The following is an 18,735-nucleotide window of genomic DNA, read 5'->3' on the forward strand; positions in this document are numbered from 1 at the left end:
TGTCTTCACCTAAATTGGATTTGTTTTACAACCTTACCATGTCTCTTGAATCTGAGTGAGTTAACCACATCATCCGACGACATTTCCGCCACCACCAAATGGACCCCACCACCAGGGATATATTTCACTCCCCACCCATTTCCGCTTTCAGCAAAGACCGTTCCCTCCGTGACTACCTGGTCAGGTCCACGCCCCCCAACAACCCACCCTCCCTTCCTGGCACCCTCCCTTGCCACCACAGAAATTGCAAACCCTGCGCCCACTCCTCCTCCCTCACCATCATCCAAAGCCCCAAAGGAGCCTTCCACATCCATCAAAGTTTCACCTGCACATCCACCAATATCATTTATTGTATCTGTTGCTCCCGATGCTGTCTCCTCTATATTGGGGAGAGTGGATGCCTCCTCGCAGAGCACTTTAGGGAACATCTCCGGGACACCCGCAACAATCAACTCCACCACCCCGTGGCCCATCATTTCAACTTCCCCTCCCACTCTGCCGAGGACATGCAGGTCCTGGGCTTCCTCCACCGCCGCCCTCGCCACCTGACACCTGGAGGAAGAACGCCTCATCTTCTGCCTCGGAACACTTCAACCCCAGGGATTCAATGTGAGTTTCACCAGTTTCCTCATTTTCTCTTCCCCCACCTCACCCCAGCTCCAGCCTTCCACCTCAGCACCGCCCTCATGACCTGTACTACCTGCCTATCTTCCTTTCCACCTATCCACTCCACACTCCTCTCTGACCTATCACCTCTATCCCCACCCCCATTCACCTATTCACCCCACCCCCACCCCCTCTCATTTATTTCTCCACTGCAGGCACCCTGCCTCTATTCCTGATGAAGGGCTTTTGCCCGAAACGTCGATTTTCCTGCTCCTCGGATGCTGCCTGACCTGACGTGCTTTTCCAGCACCACTCTAATCTAGCCCCAAAATCAAGGAGTAATCCTTGATTGTTCCCTTCAGAGTGGAAATTTCTTTCCATTCCTCAGCTAAAATTACTGACTTTTGATTCCATAGACATTGGTCAGTGTTCTGTACCTCTTTCACATGATATTTTGTTATATGTGCAATTCCAGACAGACAGTGTCCCAAGTTCATTCAACTGTGAAAGCACATTGCAAAGAAAAGGACTGATTTCCTTCTTACCTGAACCCACACACCCTCAGTGGCTGCTGAAAATCAATGGGAATCCTGCCCATTGTTTAAGCTACAAAATTTAACAACCCCACATATTTATCCTTTATTTTGAAGTGGAGTGTGCTGACTGACCATTTCTAGTTCTCTGTGGCATCATTTATATTGAACATAGAGCTGAAATTGCGTCAGCAGCTGTCCATGCAGTAGCTACATAAAATTCAACGGACGGTCTTGCATTTTCTTGTGTTGCCAAATGGGATTATGCTGTTAAGTGATTAATGATGATTAGAAGAGCTTAACACAATCTCGAAAGAAAATCGATATGCTGTAAAAGTGAAGCTGAAAATGCAGATCAGTTATCCAGTGAGCTAGGTTGGAGGTGAATTTGCACTGTCTGATTAGATGTGTAGTAGCCAAGTGCCAAATGTTGGAACAGTTTAGGATTACTCAGCACTTAAGCATTCCTTGGCATTTTAAGAACAGCTGTCAGCAGCTGGTGCTGGAGTGCAATAACTGTCTTTTATTTCCTTCCATATATCTCCTGGTTTCCTGATGGTCCAGTAGTAGTGTTGGTATGTTATCTAATGGATAAAACAGACAACATATCATTAACAACTAGCATCTCTAGTGTCCTCTGAAATAGTTGTGGGGATTACTTTAAGTTCCCATGTTATCTGAGGAAATTTGTACAATGGCCTTTGGGATTTCAACTTGTGACAATCCCAGGTGAAAAATTAGTACCTTGAATTCTTGAGCTGCACCTTTAAGCTATGGTGCATCATAGAAACTTCATGGTGCTGATAATTCCAACTTTGGTCAAATGCATGATTGTAGAACAGTCAAACACTTTCAGATATAATCATGTATCTAGTGGTTCCCCAATTAAATATTTCTAAAGAAACCAAACAGAAGTTCAATGATTGAGTTTTAGCTGAAAGGACAGTATTAATGCTTTCAAATGAATTGGTGCAGTAATGTGATAAATAGTGAGGCTGTGTACAGACTGCTGTAGCTTTAATAACATTTAGTGACTAAATCAAGGATTCTTTAAATTTAGATTCTGCCATCTGCTGTTCTGAGGACCTGTTTCGAATCCCATCATAGCAGATGGTGGAATTTGAGTAAATTCAATAAATATCTGAAATTATGAATCCATTGCTGAATGTTGTGAAAACCCATCTGGTTCACTAATGTCTTTCAGGGAAGGAAAACTGCCATCCTTACCTGGTCTAGCCTACATGTGACTCCAGACCCACAGCAATTTGGTTGACTCTTAACTGCCCTCTCCGCAATAACTGCTGGCCCAACTAGCGATGGCCTCATCTCATGAATGAATAAAAAAAAATGACGGGCTGTAACTATTAAGGCGACGATTTAAGTTATGAAATGTTAATCGTGAAGGACATTGAGAAATGCAATAGGCAGAGCTGATGGAAATTTTCCTTAGGTAGAGTTACCATTAAATTTAATTTAGTAAGGGAAAATGAAGCATGTTTCCATTTTATTGAATGGTAACTACTCAGTGAAGATTAACACTCGAATGAGGAGTTTTTCTGATCACGTTTTTCCCTTCTGCCTTGGTGTTTTGCAGCATTCTGAGTTCCCCCCGAATCTGGAGGTAACTGATGAAGTATTGGATAAAGCTTCAGGCACAGATGTAAACAACATGTAAGTCTGACCAAAGCACAGAATTCAGATCTTCTACTTTTGATACTTTGTTCAGAGGATAACTCAATCCTTCCTGGATTTTCAAGTCTGTTCTGATTTCAGAGAATCATTATTTTTCTGTGTGAAGTAACCAAGAAACATGTGAATCCTCATCAGCCATGAATACCTGACCCAGATTTTCTTGAGGGAGTACTTTTGCAAATTTGATGCATGACTGATTTGTTATTTTTAACTCCAACCCAGTTAATCTGTTTTGCTAATTCTCAGATTTAATTACGTGATTAAGATCTCATTAAGTGGTTTCAGTAATATCCTGGATGAGTGGACTTTGGATGATTTATTAAGGTTTGAGAAATCCTGAGATTAGTTTCTGACCTTGCAATGACTCTTGTTATTTTTCAAAAAGTAAGAGAGTTTGCCTGTACAGGACTTGTTAACCAGAAGGACAAACAGATACTCCCAGTGCTGCTCCACAACTAGGTTTGTGAGGAAATATGGAAAAGATACAGATATAACCCTCTTTCATTTAGTCTTGAGCCTAACTGTATTTTCTTCTCCTCTGCTTTGTATACATGGCTGTTCCATTTTGTATTTCCATGATTAAATCCATTTGATTGCATTTGAAGATAATAGCTGAAACAGTACTAACTGTGTTGAGTGGCAGGCTGTTTCAAAACTAAGATTCTATTCCAAAAACCAGAATGGGTTATTTCTCAGATTGAAGTGGGCGTTTCTATTAGAGGTTGCATCATGAATCCTGTTACCTTATCAATTGGCCTCAAAGCTACCTAAATACTTCCTTAAGCTTTTCAAAAGACTGGCTGTAAAAATAAAGTTCATGAAATTTTTACAATTTCAAACTGTTTCTTCAGTTTAAGATGGAATAAAGAAAGTCACGTGACCTCCAAACTCTGCCTAATGACATATCTGGGTGGCATGTTTGTATTGGCACAAGAGGAGCCCAGATCTGGGGACTGCAGAGAAAGTGCAAAATGTTCAAAGCCATGGACAATAGCATGAACATCTGTGCTCTCTGTGAGTGGAGTGTTGGACTCTAAATCATGCAGAAGGTGTTAGGAATGTCAGGTTTTAAAAATTATTATGTTTAAACTGTATTTAAGTCCCACCTAGAACAGAGTTAGGTGTCTAGAGAATAGTTTATTTGTATGTCTATCTGATAAATGCCCATGTGATTTATATTGTCATGGAAATAGAGTTTGCGAAGGGAAGAATTTCCTCGCTGAACCTCACAGACCCAAGTCAATCTCCAAGAACCTGAGTGAGAGTGGGAAATTGAAGTAGTCCATCCTGCATCTGAAGCAAAGAAAATGCTGACTTTATTTTCCATGAGGCAAAACGTGGGTTAGATCTTGCACTCAGAATGAAGTGAGGATTTACAAGACACTGGAAGATACACTTCCTCAAGATGAAAGAGGAAGAGTGTCCAGTATGACCCTTACAGTGGGAGTTAGCAGGAAGAGATAACGGAAGCGGGCCAGCAGCGGAGAATTACTTTGGACTGGCTCTAGGATAATTAGGTGCCCATTTAAGGGATATCTAAAAAATAACGAAGGACAGGGATTTTTCGTCATTTACAAAGTTAAATAACAGAAACCCATCTATAAAATCCCTACAGTGTGGAAACAGGCCATTTGCCCAACAAGACCACACCGACCCTTTGAAGAATAACCCACCCAGACCCGTTCCCCTACCCTATTACTCTACATTTACCAATGACTAATGCACCTAATCTACACATCCCTGAACACAATGGGCAATTTAGCATGGCCAATTCACCTAACCTGCATGTCTTTGGACTGTGTGAGGAACCTGGAGCAAACCCACACAGACACAGGGAGAATGTGCAAACTCCACACAGACAAGTGGCCGAGGCTGGAATCGAACATGGGTCCCTGGTGCTGTGAGGCAGCAGTGTTAACCACTGAGTGACCGTGCCACCCTGTAGTTCAGAATACAAGCTGCTTCTAAGATAACATTGCTTTTAGTTTGTTACTGTAAATTTTAAAACCTTGAAATTGTGTCATGTGATCTTTCTAGTTGGTCCCTGAAATTTACATCTCTTTAAAAAGTAATTGTTCTTGACAGAGATTGTAATATACTTCATTAATCATTTATTTTGAAATGTAATGATTATTACCCAGTCCACAGTAAGAACAAACAATGAAATGAATAAATCGTTAATCTTTTTTTTGTTGGAAAGGGTGGAATGATATAGACACTGGGAAGACTATATAGTTCTCTTGAAGCTGTACCATGAGATACTTAATATCTGCCTGAATTATGATCAGAGACAATCAGAGCCTTGGCAGTGATTCAGTTCAAGGATAGTACTTTCTCTAATGCGCACTAGAGTGAGGTGAATCCCTATGACCAGGTTTGAGTACCTACTGATTCAGAAGTACCAGCTAAGCCACACTGAATATGTGAACACCAAAATAACCCTTTTTAAATTGGAAAATTGAGTGGATAGGACTCATGATATAGACCCGTGGCTGAGTAGAAGTATCTTTGTCTTTGTAGGCTGTATCCATTGCTGGTATGGATGGTGCTATGCTCACAGCACATTTTTTTGCATGACTTCTATAAATGTCATTATTTCAGTGGACTACCAAAAAGAGAATCTGTGCCTAGTTGCGCTATGCAGTTGAGTGCGACTTTAGTTCAGTCAAACACAGCATTCATCAGCTTGTATTGTGTAAGAACAGGTGGTTTGGATTCCAGGTATACTTGAATATTAATGGAGTATATTATCTTCACAAATGTCCATAATTCCTGCTAATTTCCAATGCAAATAGAAAAAGTTAATGCAAGCATAAAATTATGAAGCCTATTTATTCATGTTAAAAATGAGAGAAAAAGGATATTAATGTCTTGGATTATCTTTGTCATTTTTTTTGTACACCCTATAGAGCATTGCTCTCTTTTTGGAGGTAAGCTTAAAAAAGAACTGGATGCAATTTTCTGCTTGAATGAACTGACAAATTACCCCATTAACATCAACTGCTTGAGCCTGCACTTTGTGCTTCTATTGATATGTTCTAAAATATGTTGGTTAGTGTTATGATGTGAATCTTTTTTGAGATCCAGTTTATAACACTTCAGGTGTTTTCTTACTATTCAATAATTATTCTATGTTGAGATCATGACTATCAGACCGAAATGTAACGCTTGTACACAATAAAGGAATAATGACACTGCAGGTGCAAGGAAATTCATCGGTGTGTATCACTGGAAAAGACATGTTTCACTTAGAAGACTGATAGCACTGGAAAACCAAATACTTGAGAACTGTTGCCAAGCCCAAATTAAAATGGGATATATGATGTCCAGTTTCATGGTTGAAATCCTAAATCTTTGATCTTCTGACTGAGCAACAAGTGGATTATGAGAAATCAGAGATTGAAACTCTGTTTCTCCAGGATTCTCTTAATTTTGTAGATATATCTTTTAGTTGACCTTTAGTCCAAAAGATCAGTCTGTGTTGATAACTAATGCTGATCCCGTGTAGAGTATTAATGAAGGTAGTCAGATAACACTGAACCACGTGAGATACAGCGGAGGGTGGTAGTGGGAGTGGGGTGGGGGGGGGGGGGGTGATCTTGGGGAGGAGGTTGTTAATTTTAATTTTAATTTTAGAAATTAAATTAATTTCCCTGCCGTGCTTTTGTAAAGTCTGGTGCAAATGGGTGGAAAAGTTGACTGGCCTTTGACAATACAGATATTGGGTGGGAACCAGTGGCAGCCCACCTGCCATTTTGTTTTTCTTTTCCCCTACACCCAAAGGAACCATAGCAATAGTACTTATATTTTCCCTACATCACCTGTGCCTGTGTGTGAATGTGTAGCGAATCAGTAAAAAGGCACTGTTGTGCAAGAACAAAGCCTTTTATGGGCAATGTTTAGATGAAAAAAATGAAGGGGAGGGTAGGGATTAAATCAAAAAAGCATTGGAGGAGGAATTAAAGCACTCTGCCCCCCGGCTGTACCTACCTCTCTCTAAAAGCATCGAGAGCATTCTTGGACATAATGTGCACCCTCTCCAAGTACATAACCACAGAAGAGGAGCAGGCAATTGGCAGAGATGACCACCTCCACAGCCTGTACCTGTTTGTAGCCAGCCTGGCCAGGCCTCCAACTGCCATTTTAAAAAAAAACTAATTACGAACTTGCTAATAACCCAATTTTCCACAATTTTATGATGCCTGCTGGGAATTTTGGGTGTTGGATCTAAAAAAAAACTGGGAGTTGTTTACAGCAGCTGAAACCTATGGCATAAATGTGGTAACTAAGACCTGCTACCGAGATCATGGTTGAACTTACCAATGAATTCTGCTGGGGAAAATTACCGTGTCTGTAATACTTTTTAATGGGTGGGAGGGGAGAGTGTCTGGGTGAGATGCTCTTCGGAGGGTCGGTGTGGACTCAATGGGCCAAATAGCCTGCTTCCACACTGTAGGGATTCTATGATTCTGTGAACATCAGGTCTTTATAAATATTAAGAGAAATCAAAATGAGATGAAAAGCAGTATGTGTATTGAAGTGAGTCTGTTGTATGTATCTTGATGAAAGAATCTTATCAGTCTCTATGTGAGGCCTCTACCTGACACAAACCCCCCTTTTCTTCAGGAAGGGTCTGTGGGTACTGTCTGTGATGCCCTTTCTCAATACTGCCACCTGCTGTTGGAGGTCCCATCACATTTATATTGAGGCAGGTCCAATCTTTGAGTTGACTGCAGCAAATATTGTAAACAAACACGGTTTCCTCATCCTGATGGCATTATGTACCCAAGACTATGATCTTGCCGTTGAAGCTGCTTTTAACAACAAAACAGTGAGCTTCCTCGTATTTTCAGTTAATGGGGTTTCCCTAGCCTAAGTGCTGAAGCAGAACAGATTACAGAGACATTGCATTCTCCATGGCCACGACTGTAAAGTGTTGAAATACTAAACTATCCATGGCATTTACTATCCAACAATTCAGATTAAAGCAATGTCTGTAATGAAACCCATAATTTTTGTAGGATGTGAAAGATCTAAAGGCATGCTGCTTACTTTTGACTTGCATTTTGAATTTTTTGTGTAGTATTTGTGAATGTACTTTGTAACCTGTATGGTGAGCTCAGTATACTGGAACTGACTGTAATGGCTGAATGCTTGTCTTCATCTTATTGCCCCTTTATTACAGTGACTGCCCAACATTAACAAGGATTTGACTAGACATTAACTGTAGTTAATAAATTGGAACACATGTCTTTCTTGTGTTAGATTCCTGCTGTTTGCTGAATAAGCTGATATCTGAAATAGGGAAGCCAAAATGAACCTCGGTGCCTGAGATGGGGTGGAGTTAAGGCTCTGATGATGATGTATTGATCTCTGCTTTATATCCACATGTACAACTACTGGGTGACATTAGGACAGGGCCTTGGCTGCAGTGCTCTCCTTTTCCTTTCCCACTCTAAATGTTGTTAAATAGGCATGACAGTCAATAGACAAATTAAGGCCATGAATACAGCATGACACACCAAGCTCACTATTAAGCTACACTTTACCTAAACTGGCAAATTTCAGGAGAGAACATGAGGTGAGAAAGTTGGAAAGGGGAAAATGAAACTCTTCAAATATGATTTTAAAAGTGGTCCTCAGTAGAATTCACTCATCCTCATTCTCTCAAAGTGAAATTGGCCTACTCCAAACATTGACTGGTCATACATCATCCTAATGTGAAGAAAATTTCATGCAGGGCTTGAATGTTGAGGTTATTGTCTGATCTCCATACTAGTGGCCATTGAGCCAGCTTTCTCTGAGCTGAAAGCTTAACAAATTTAGTGAGTTTCTTCACTCATGATGTACAAATTGTCCTTTTTACGTTGGTATACACTGGCTGTGTTACCCCTCAGCTGAAAAAAAATACATCAATAGACTTTGCTGTCTACGTGTCTGCCTAGATAAATTGTTGGAATGCCTCAATTACTGATGCTGATTTTTATTTTGTAGAGGATCAGTTCCTTTCCTTTCAAAACTGGAATTTTTATTAGGATAATAAGTGGGTGGGGTATGGGATGATTGTGTGTGCTGGGTGACTGTGGATGGTATCACTGGATGGATGTAAGAGAAGGTTGTGTGGTAGGGTTTTCGTGAGTGGGTGTGGAAGAGTGGGTGAGTGAAACGGTAGTTATGGGTAAATGGGAGTGGGCTATATGCAAGCTATGGATAAGGGTGTGGGAGGGAGGGTGAGAATCTGATTGAGAATGGGCCCTGGGTGGGTGTGTAAGAAGGTGGATATGAACCCCTGATTTTGTGGGAATTCAATGGGTCAGATCACCATCTTCTTTCTGTTGTAGGTAATCAACAATTTGTTTAGATCCTGGTTATAAAGAATAATGAGATGCATATGGAAAAGTTGGCATTTATTTTGTTGCAGACCCAACATTAAAATGAAAAAAACATTTTGTTGCAGCTTCCAGCTTACGGTGGAAATGTTTGATTATATGGACTGCGAGCTGAAAGTTGCTGAAAGTGGTAAGTTTTTAATCAGTTGGATGTTATTAGTCCACCCCTTGACTAAAATGTTAATTTAGAGAATTGTATCTAAGGCGGCTGAATAACAGGGTTTCCATAAATTTTGAGAGAGAAGAACACGTAGTTTGAGCTTTCAGCCAGAAGTAAAACTAGCTGCTTTTGTGTTTCATATGCATGTGCTACTTGTTGTATTTGACTGTTCCTGCTTGTGCTGATCTACATTAGTCAGCTGGAGCTGTGACTGTCCATCCAAAAGCCAGTTGCATGTATGGATTGGATTGGATATCCATACAAAGGTTACAGCATCAAAGGTGGCCATTTGGTTGGTTGTGTCTGTGCTGCTCGTGCCAACAACAACTCCAGAATTCCCACATCCCCGACTTTTCCTGCAACTTGGAAATTGTTTTTCTGTTCAGATACTTGACTAACTTCCTTTTGAAAGACAGGTTTGAATCTGTCTCCACCATGGCATCAGACAGTGCATTCCAGATTGTAACCACTCCACCAGTCTATTTCCTCTTAAGTCTATTTGTAACCAGTCTATTTCCTCTTAAAGTGTGTCACTCTCATAGTTCAAATTAGTTTTGAGTATTTTGAAAATTTTGATATAATTTGCATTCTGTACAGCAAAGACAAAATTGTTGAGCTATATAAGCAACAGTGGTTGTGGTACTGACTTCCAGAGACCCTCACTGTATACCTGCCTTTTGTTCAATAAGGAGCAGATCCAGCAATGTCACCTTTCTTATTGGGTCAGAAATGTACTGGTTAAGAATATTCTTACAGACACACTTCACATACTCTTTCCTCATCTTTGCCATGTACTCTGTTACTGTCCCAGTCTATATTTGGTTAATTAAGGATCCCCATCATGACTCCTCAAGAGCTTTTTTTCCTTTCTGTAACTTCTGTAGAAATTTGCGACTTCATACTTTCCCCACTAGCCGAGGGAATACAACAAGTAGTGAAAAAATCACTTCCCCTCACTTCTTCGCTTTAACCAAATCGATTCTTTCCTTGCCCTCTCCAGGATATCCTCTATCTTCAGCACTATAATATACACTCAGTAAATATCGCCATGCCTCCTTCATTCTTTCCTTCTCTATTGTTCATGAACATCTTGTATGCAGTAATGCGTATTCCCCTGCCCTGGACTGTTTTCAACTGTTATGTCCATTACTGTGACAGGATCATAATCCCACTTTGCCATCACCTATATTGTCAACTATATTGACCATACTTTGTATGTTTACATACATGCAATTCGCCAAAGCTCCTTCAACATTACCTTTCAAACCCTCGACCTCTACCATCTAGAAAAACAAGGGCAGCAGATATATGGAAACTCCACAGCATACAAATACCTCTTCAACTCGCATACCACCTTAACTTGGAATGCTATTGCTGTTCTTTTACTGTCGCTGGGTCAAATTCCTGGAACTCCTTCCCTGTCAGCCCTCCTGGTGTACTTGTACCACACAGATTGCAGTATTTCAAGAAGGTTATCCACCATTACCAACTCAAGATGGATAGTTAATGTTAGCCTGACCTGTGAAGCTTACATCAAGGATGACATTTAAAAATGCACTCTAAACTTAGTTTAGACCTTCCTGCATTCCCTCATACTCTGATCCTTTCTTACTATTTCTTACTCTAGTGCTAACTGTCTTTCTCCATCCTTTGTGCACAGCCTTTTACCATTTTAATGCTCAATGCTGGTTCCCATCTCTCTGTTAAACCAACTTTATTTGTAGTGCTCCTGATCCAACTTCTAGCATACACATTAGAATACGACAATTTTAAAAAGTTCATTTAACTGTTTATATTAGCTTTGATTTGTAACCTTTTTGACCCATAAGACTGGGATGGGATAATTTTATCATATTCTGAGTGGGCAGAACAAACCACCAAAGGGTTACTTGTTGATCCTTTCTATATTCATTCAAGATCTAAACATGACTGGTTGCCCTATCAGCTGATGAGAAAAAGTGCACATTGTTTACCACTGTGTTAATGCAGAACAGAAAGTTTTCAGGTCCTATCACTATATATGATGAGTTGGTGGATCTCAGCAAGACACCTAGAAGGAACTAGTTTCTCTGTTCAGAGATGCTTTTAGATAAAGCATTGCGGAAAAGTGACTAGATAAATATCTAATCATGATCACTGTATGGTTACACCCAGCAGGCAAATACATGAGAAAAATAGAATCACTACAGTGTAGAAGCAGGCCATTCAGCCCATTGGGTCCACACTGACCTTCCGAAGAGTATCCCACCCCAACTCACTCCCCTACCCTATCCCCTGTCACCCTGTATTTCCCAAGGCTAATCCATCTAACCTGCACATTTTTGGACTGTGGGAGGAAACTGGAGCACTGGGAAATAACCCACGCAGATACAGGGAGAATGAGCAAACTCCAAGGCTGGAATTGAACCTTGGTCCTGGTGCTGTGAGGCAGCAGTGCTAACCACTGAGCCACCCTACTGCCCGAATGTGGGGATTTGAATGGAGACCAAAGTTGAATAGGCCTATTCATCAAAAACAAGGCTTAAACATGAAGGTGGCTAGCTTTGAGAGATACCAGGAGTTGCTGGTGCATGTGGAACTGCACTCCAGCAGTGACAATGCAGTCAGGGCAAGGAGATCACTGGGAGAAAGAAAAATAGTGTATGCCGCTATATAACAGCAGAAAGTAAGCAGCATGGCTCGCAATGTGAAACTCATTTGGGTTTAAATGCGTACATGTTGGACAATATTCTTTGCATCATCTCTGTTTCCCTGTGCCAGCTATCAAAGCTATCTGACTTTTATTTCAGTGCACACAGATTACCATGTTCCCATTACTCAACACTAATTTTAAAATTTGTCTCCGTTACATGAGATAGTTTAAATCGGACTTGTGTTCAGAATCTGAAATTGAGAGAGCCTGCATTCTTCGTTCACACAAAGGAAAACATAAATCTGGTTTGTTTTGCAGATGTACAGTGGGATGGGTAAACATTGAAACACTTTGTGTGCCTGACTGTGAAATGGACTAAACCTTCAGTCAGGTACACAGAGCGAAACATTACAGCTTTTCTTTCTGGTGGTGGTTGTCCTTTAGGAGGTAATCAGAGGTTAAAAGGTGAAAATTCATCCTGGGCAGAAGAACAAGATAGAGGTCCCTATCTGTTATACACATCACTTGACCATCCATTCCAAGTGGACTGAATATTGGTATGTATAACAAGCAGTCGTTGCAATGCTGTCTGTTTTGTGGCATTCACAAATATAGTTTTATCCCAGAGGGATTTGACTAATTTTTAAAATGGTTACATTCCATAATACCTGATGCCTGTGCTGTGTATACAAGCCCAGAAGGGAGAATTAGTAAAACCTCCCATGATGCATATTGGTTCAGTTCATATACCTCAAAATGTTACTCTTGTCCAAGCAGTATGTTCATTTCCAAGCATTACTGGTTTTTACTATCATCCCTCTGCTGGGGTAGGGAGCAAGAAAGCCTAAATAAGATTCAAAATAATATTTATATCTTTGTGAATCAATTCCACTCTGGAATGATCTCTGCGTTGGCGTTCCCTTCCTCAAATCCTTTGACTAGCCACCTCCTTCTTAAGACTGTCCTAAAAGCTCATCTCATCGACTAGGATTTTGACTGACTTTCCTAATGCCCATATTTGTTTAATTATGCTATTATGAACCATCTTGAAATGTCTCTCCATTTTAAAGATGTTATATGAATGGAAATTGTTGTTACTGTGGCGCAGTCTCAAGATTGATCTGATTGTCTCTCGAAGCACAAAATCTTTGCAGAGAAATGTAAGAGAGATGAGAACCTGAAATAAGGTGCTGCAGGTTGCCCTTGTACGAGTTACTGACTTCAGTAAAAAGTGATAACGTACGTTAATCAATGAGTGCTCCATCTTTTCGAGCTTATCTTTCAGTGTTTTTCAAATAAAGAGTCTCTGAACATTTAAAAGACCTACTTACTGTATGTGCAATATTCTAACCCCACAGACACCCGTCTTCTATACATGTCCTCATTATCTGGACGCTGTGGGTGGAGATGCTGGGGAAGTCTATTAGTGGCACTCTAATTTTATTCTGTTATCCCGGTGGGTATTTTGAAGACTTGCAGTTTAAAATGACAATTTTGTAGGAAAGTAAAAAAAGTTATTTTCAAGAAATTGGAGCACTCTACCTCCGATTTCTAAATATTTATTGAACTTGACATTTCAAAATTCGGAGTGACTCGTTACTAAAATCTAAGCTGATTGGTGTATGTCGCAGCTAAGTGTGAAATGGTCTAGAACATAAAGTTATTTGGACTATCAGTTTGTATCAATTTGAAATTTGTACACTGTTCATTCAGACATTGTGCTGTGTTCGTTCTCCAATTCCATGAAAGTTTTGAAAGTTTTTTTGTACTTTTAATGTCTCTTCTTGAATTTATTGTGTACAGTTCTGGTCCCCATATTTCGAAGGATGTGGAAGCATTGAAAAAGGTGCAGAGGAGATTTACCAGGATGTTGCCTGGTCTGGAGGGAAGGTCTTATGAGGAAAGGCTGTGAGACTTTGGTCTGTTCTCATTGGAAAGAAGAAGGCTAAGAGGGGATTTGATAGAGACATACAAGATGACCAGAGGATTAGATAGGGTAGACAGTGAAAGTCTTTTTCCTAGGATGATGATGTCAGCTTGTATGAGCGGGCATAACTACAAATTGAGGGGTGATAGATTTAAGACAGATGTCAGAGGCAGGTTCTTTACGCAGAGAGTGGTAAGGGCCTGGAATGCCCTACCTGCTAATGTAGTCAACTCAACCACATTAGGGAGATTGAAACAATCCTTAGATAAGCACATGGATGATTTTGGGATAATGTAGGGGGACGAGCTGAGAATAGTTCACAGGTCGGTGCAACATCGAGGGCCGAAGGGCCTGTTCTGCACTGTATTGTTCTACGTTCTATGAATTCTGTTGAATTGAATGCAGTTAGTTATGCAAAACCTGACTACATGGATAGAGGTAGACTTCTGCCAGCCCGTGTTCACGCAGGCAGCTGCTGCCTTTGGGTGTCCCATCCAACCTAACCTACTTGACATATTAAAGCTTGAAAGAGTCATTCAATCAAGAAGGCCTTCAGAGATGAGAACCAATTCTGTGATCACAGGTGGACGCTTTCAAGAAAAAGTGAGAAACCAGGCTGATTTCCCTGGCATGAGAATGCGCATTCTTACACACACAAGCTACTTTTTACTTCTGCACACAATAAAATGACGTGAGAAACACTCAATGTAAGTTCCACTCTTCTTTAGGTCCAGAGGTCAGAGTCTGACTAAAGAGGTGATTTTTGGTTTTGAAGGAACAGCAGCAGAAAGTAATATCTTTTTCCTCTTACCTGAGCAGATGTTAGTGAGTTGTGAGCATTTCTATGCTGCAATCTTTCATCTGGTCCTGAGGAGAGGTTTGAGAGTGATTGTATGACTTTGTGAACTTGGTTGTTTTTTTCACAAAATGCTGAACTGTAAGAAAGAAATCTCGAATATTCGAGCGATCACTTCCAACTGCTGCATTGAGCCCTGCCTGACACCTTTCAATTTTACTCATTCATCATATTTCACTGTCACAATACATTTTCCAATTGGCAAATACTGAGAAAAGATCATAATCTGATTCATTGCAGCAAAACGGTAAAGGTCAAAAGCAGAAACAATCTACGCACCAAAATTTGGAGGATCTATTGAGGCGGCTGCAATATTCCAGACCTCAGGACTTCCCTTATCATTCTTGGCAGCACAGTACTGTACACCTGTCTATTCAATACACAAACGCCTTGTTGACAGTCAATTGAATGAGATTGTGTGCATCACAACTGCAACTCTCCATTCAACACCATTTTCCTGACTTCCTGCCAAATGTTACATGCCCACACATTCACTGACTGATGCAAACCCACAAACTGGTTCAACCTATCTTTGCTACATCTCACTTGTCTGCTGCATGATGACCTGGTCAATGCAACCACTGTCTCCCTTTGCCATCCATCTTCATGTCCCTAAATGGAGCAACCTTCCTCAGCAGGGTCTCCAGGATTGAGGATTCAAAAACACAGGTAGTCACAGACAGGGGTTTTGTCAAGTGGCTTTGAACTGTCATACTGAGAATAGTCTTTGCAGTTTCAGGATAAGCCAATTCTCCTGTACAGCCAAACTTTACTGCTCAGCCTTTGTGCATGTATGAAGAGACACATCCAATGATACATGTTGTACAGGAGTGTCCCCTCTATGAACAAGTGGTCTACTAACTATACGGCAATACAGTCTCCAACTTTAACTCTTACAATAACTTTACCTTGTACAATGCTACATGCCCCATGTAACTTCCATCAACAAATGTGATCCTTAAGCAAATCAATTGATATAGTCTTGGCAGCCAATGCCATGATTATTGTAGATAGTAATCAGTATTTGATAGATTTCTGAGCATTTCCTTCAGTTGAACAAGTTTGAAGCGCAATACTCACTGACTAAGAACAAAACTATTCCAACTGGAGTTCTGCAGAAGTGACAGTAGTGGAGATATATTTCACATAATTCTGAAGAAATAACAGAATCATAATCTAATCAGTAAATGCTGCCCATGAAAGGGTACATTCCAAGCAAGAAAATACTTCTGGCTTTGCAAAGGTATAAATGTCATGGAACTCCAAATTCATTTGGTAAAAAAAAATACACCCAGTTTAGCTGTGTGATAAAAGGCTCTGGACAAGTTCGTTTCGCATAAATGATTCTTGATCTTACACATGTTGTGGCTTAATCTAAATACTGTAGCTATCCTTTGCTGGTTTGAACCAGCATTGATCTCTTGCCTGTGTTCCCTTGTTAAGCAGTCAGACCCAGTTACTGCTCAGTATAAATGGCAAGTTTTTCATTGTACCCTCAAAGGCAGGGAAGCAGCCTCTGTCTGAGAGTCTTGGGTTTGAAAATGCCTTAGCAGGTCTGAATCCCGATGTCCCACTCCCCAGAATCCAGCCTTGCCATTTTGTCCAGAACATTCTAAATTGCATATCCTTGGTTTCTGGAGATAGCTGCCTCATTAAATCAGCACATCTGAACTTTGTGGATTTGTTTGAATAGCCAGGCTGCCCTACTGGAAAGGTAAATTGTCCATTTGGACATGGTCCCAGGATGCTTTTGAGAGTGTTCAGGTGCCCTTTGGGATTACGAGATATCAGTGTGTGTGAAGCAAAGACCATTGAGGTGTTAAAGATCTATCAAGTAGTCAAAGAATTGTTAAAATTGATAATAAGATTCAAAATTTTAATGAAAGGTGTGAGTTTAAAAATAATCAGTGCTTTTTACTTCATTCCATTGACATAAGCCGGGGTCTATCAGTGTGACTTGTGCTGCATGACTGACTTTACAAGGTAATGTTATTACTGAGGTGACACTGATTTGATAATTATGAATGGTATAAAACAAAAGAACTCAAATAAAATTTTTTTTTCATAAGAGATTAGTTGAGGGAATTTCAATGTTGATTTTTTTTAATCAATGAGTTTTTAAAAAGTGGTGTTGCACTTGACGTGATAAAGGCACAGGGTGATGGTTTGGCCTGAGTTGCCGTGGAGTAATAAAGGGGGTTATGGAGATGGTAGGTGTACATGAAATGGCATAGGTCGGCATGAATGGGGCATGGGCAATGGGAAGGATTGTAAATATTGATGCTGCAAAGTTGCTTTTGGTTCAGTACAGCTCCACAGCTGGCAACCATCATACTTGTTCCAGCATTGCCCTGCCCAATGTCCAGGGTTCTTCAACATCTTGAAATAAGAATCCAACCGCTTGGGCCACTTTTGCCTGGACTGGATTTATGGAGCCAGAAAATGTCCCAACTCTGTTCATCTGACCAGGAAGCAAAAGTCCACGCATGTCTTTCCAAAGAGCCAGTTTATTTGATATGATCAGCTGCAACAAAGGGTGCAGCAAATGGCAAGAAATCTATAATAAACATCATAAAAGTGCAACACCAGCCATTTTTTATTTGCTGACTCTTGTTGCAAAGTAACTGTAGTCACAGGCATCTTAAAATTTGGCAACTTAATCGAATGGGATGGGAGAGGATTAGGAAGACAAATGAATGTCACAATTGTTATTCACGTAATGTTCTAACATTACTTGAACAACACTAAAGAGGTATTAGTCATGGATCTAATCTGGTTTCTGAATCATTTTGGAGTTGTTCCTTACAGACTGGCCAATAACATGAAGTGGTACTGACCAGAATAAAATGCCGACAGTTATTTTTTTGAATTATCGATGATGCATGCTATTGTTAATATACAAACTGGCAAGCAAGTTCAGGCTTTGAGAACTGATTATTGATTTACCCGCAAATGGCTTTAGTTTCTCTGTTATTTTTAAATAACCTTATGGAGTTGCAAATTGTCATGGAATGTTCAGTTTGGGAATTAAAAAGGTACTTACTCTGTTAGGAAGATCATAATAGTATTTTTTATTTCAAAAATATACTTTATTCATAAAAAATATTTTGATGATCTGTACAATTGGTGGTGCCATTCATAGGCACACCTTGCATTTCTTTACATACAGAGATCGGAATTAATCATTCGTATATTCGTATAAATATATATACGTTTACCATCCATATATTTAGCTGAGGCTTCAGCGGAGCCTAATAGTTAAGACAATGCCAAATGACATCTCTCCCTGGCCTAGCAACTTAACTATTTGAATAGTGAAGGTTCATTCCTTAAAGTCACATTTGACTGAGTGTGGCAGTAAGGAGCCCAGCAAAAGTGGAGTCAATAGGAAAAAGGGTTGGGGGGGTGGGAGGAATCTCTCCACTGGTTGGAGTCATACCTGGCACAAAGAAAGATGGTTGTGAGTTTTGGAAGTCAGTCATCTCAGTTCCGGGACATCTTTGTAGAAGTTCCTCAGGGGAGTGTCCTAGATTCAATTACTTTCAACTGCCTCATCAATGCTGTTCACTCCAACATAAGGTCAGAAGTTTTGATGTGAGTTGATGTCTGTGCAATGTTTAGCATCATTTGTCACTCCTCGGATACTGAAGCAGTCCATATTCAAATGCTACAAAATCTGGACAATATCCAGGCTTTGGCTGAAAACTGGCAAGTAACTTTCGTGCCACACAAATGCCAAGCAATGACCACCTCCATCAAGAATAATTCTCACCATTGTCCCTTGACATTCAATGGTGTCACCATCATTGAATTCCCCATGATCAACATTCTGTGGGTTATCATTGACCAGAAACTGAATTAGACTAGCCATTTAAGTACCATGGCTTAAGAGCAGGTCAGAAACTAGAAATCCTGCAGTGAGTAATTCACCTCCTGACCG

At 40.3% G+C, this 18,735-nt stretch overlaps 1 protein-coding gene across 2 annotated transcripts in view; it reads left to right on the top strand.

Annotated features, from left to right (window-relative positions):
- Positions 1 to 18,735, top strand: part of hip1ra (huntingtin interacting protein 1 related a) — a 141,042-nt gene that overhangs the window by 59,512 nt on the left and 62,795 nt on the right. Inside the window, exons 6-8 of one of the 2 annotated variants that reach the window (XM_043715781.2) lie at positions 2,734 to 2,810; positions 5,741 to 5,761; positions 9,289 to 9,350. In XM_043715781.2, coding sequence (XP_043571716.2) covers positions 2,734 to 2,810; positions 5,741 to 5,761; positions 9,289 to 9,350 — 160 coding nt within the window. The remainder of the gene's footprint in view (positions 1 to 2,733; positions 2,811 to 5,740; positions 5,762 to 9,288; positions 9,351 to 18,735) is intronic. The other variant, XM_043715782.2, reaches the window with a different exon arrangement.

This window comes from Chiloscyllium plagiosum, unplaced genomic scaffold (assembly GCF_037043375.1).
Source record: "Chiloscyllium plagiosum isolate Xiang-an unplaced genomic scaffold, Cpla_swu_hap1 HiC_scaffold_24, whole genome shotgun sequence".
NCBI lineage: Eukaryota > Metazoa > Chordata > Chondrichthyes > Orectolobiformes > Hemiscylliidae > Chiloscyllium > Chiloscyllium plagiosum.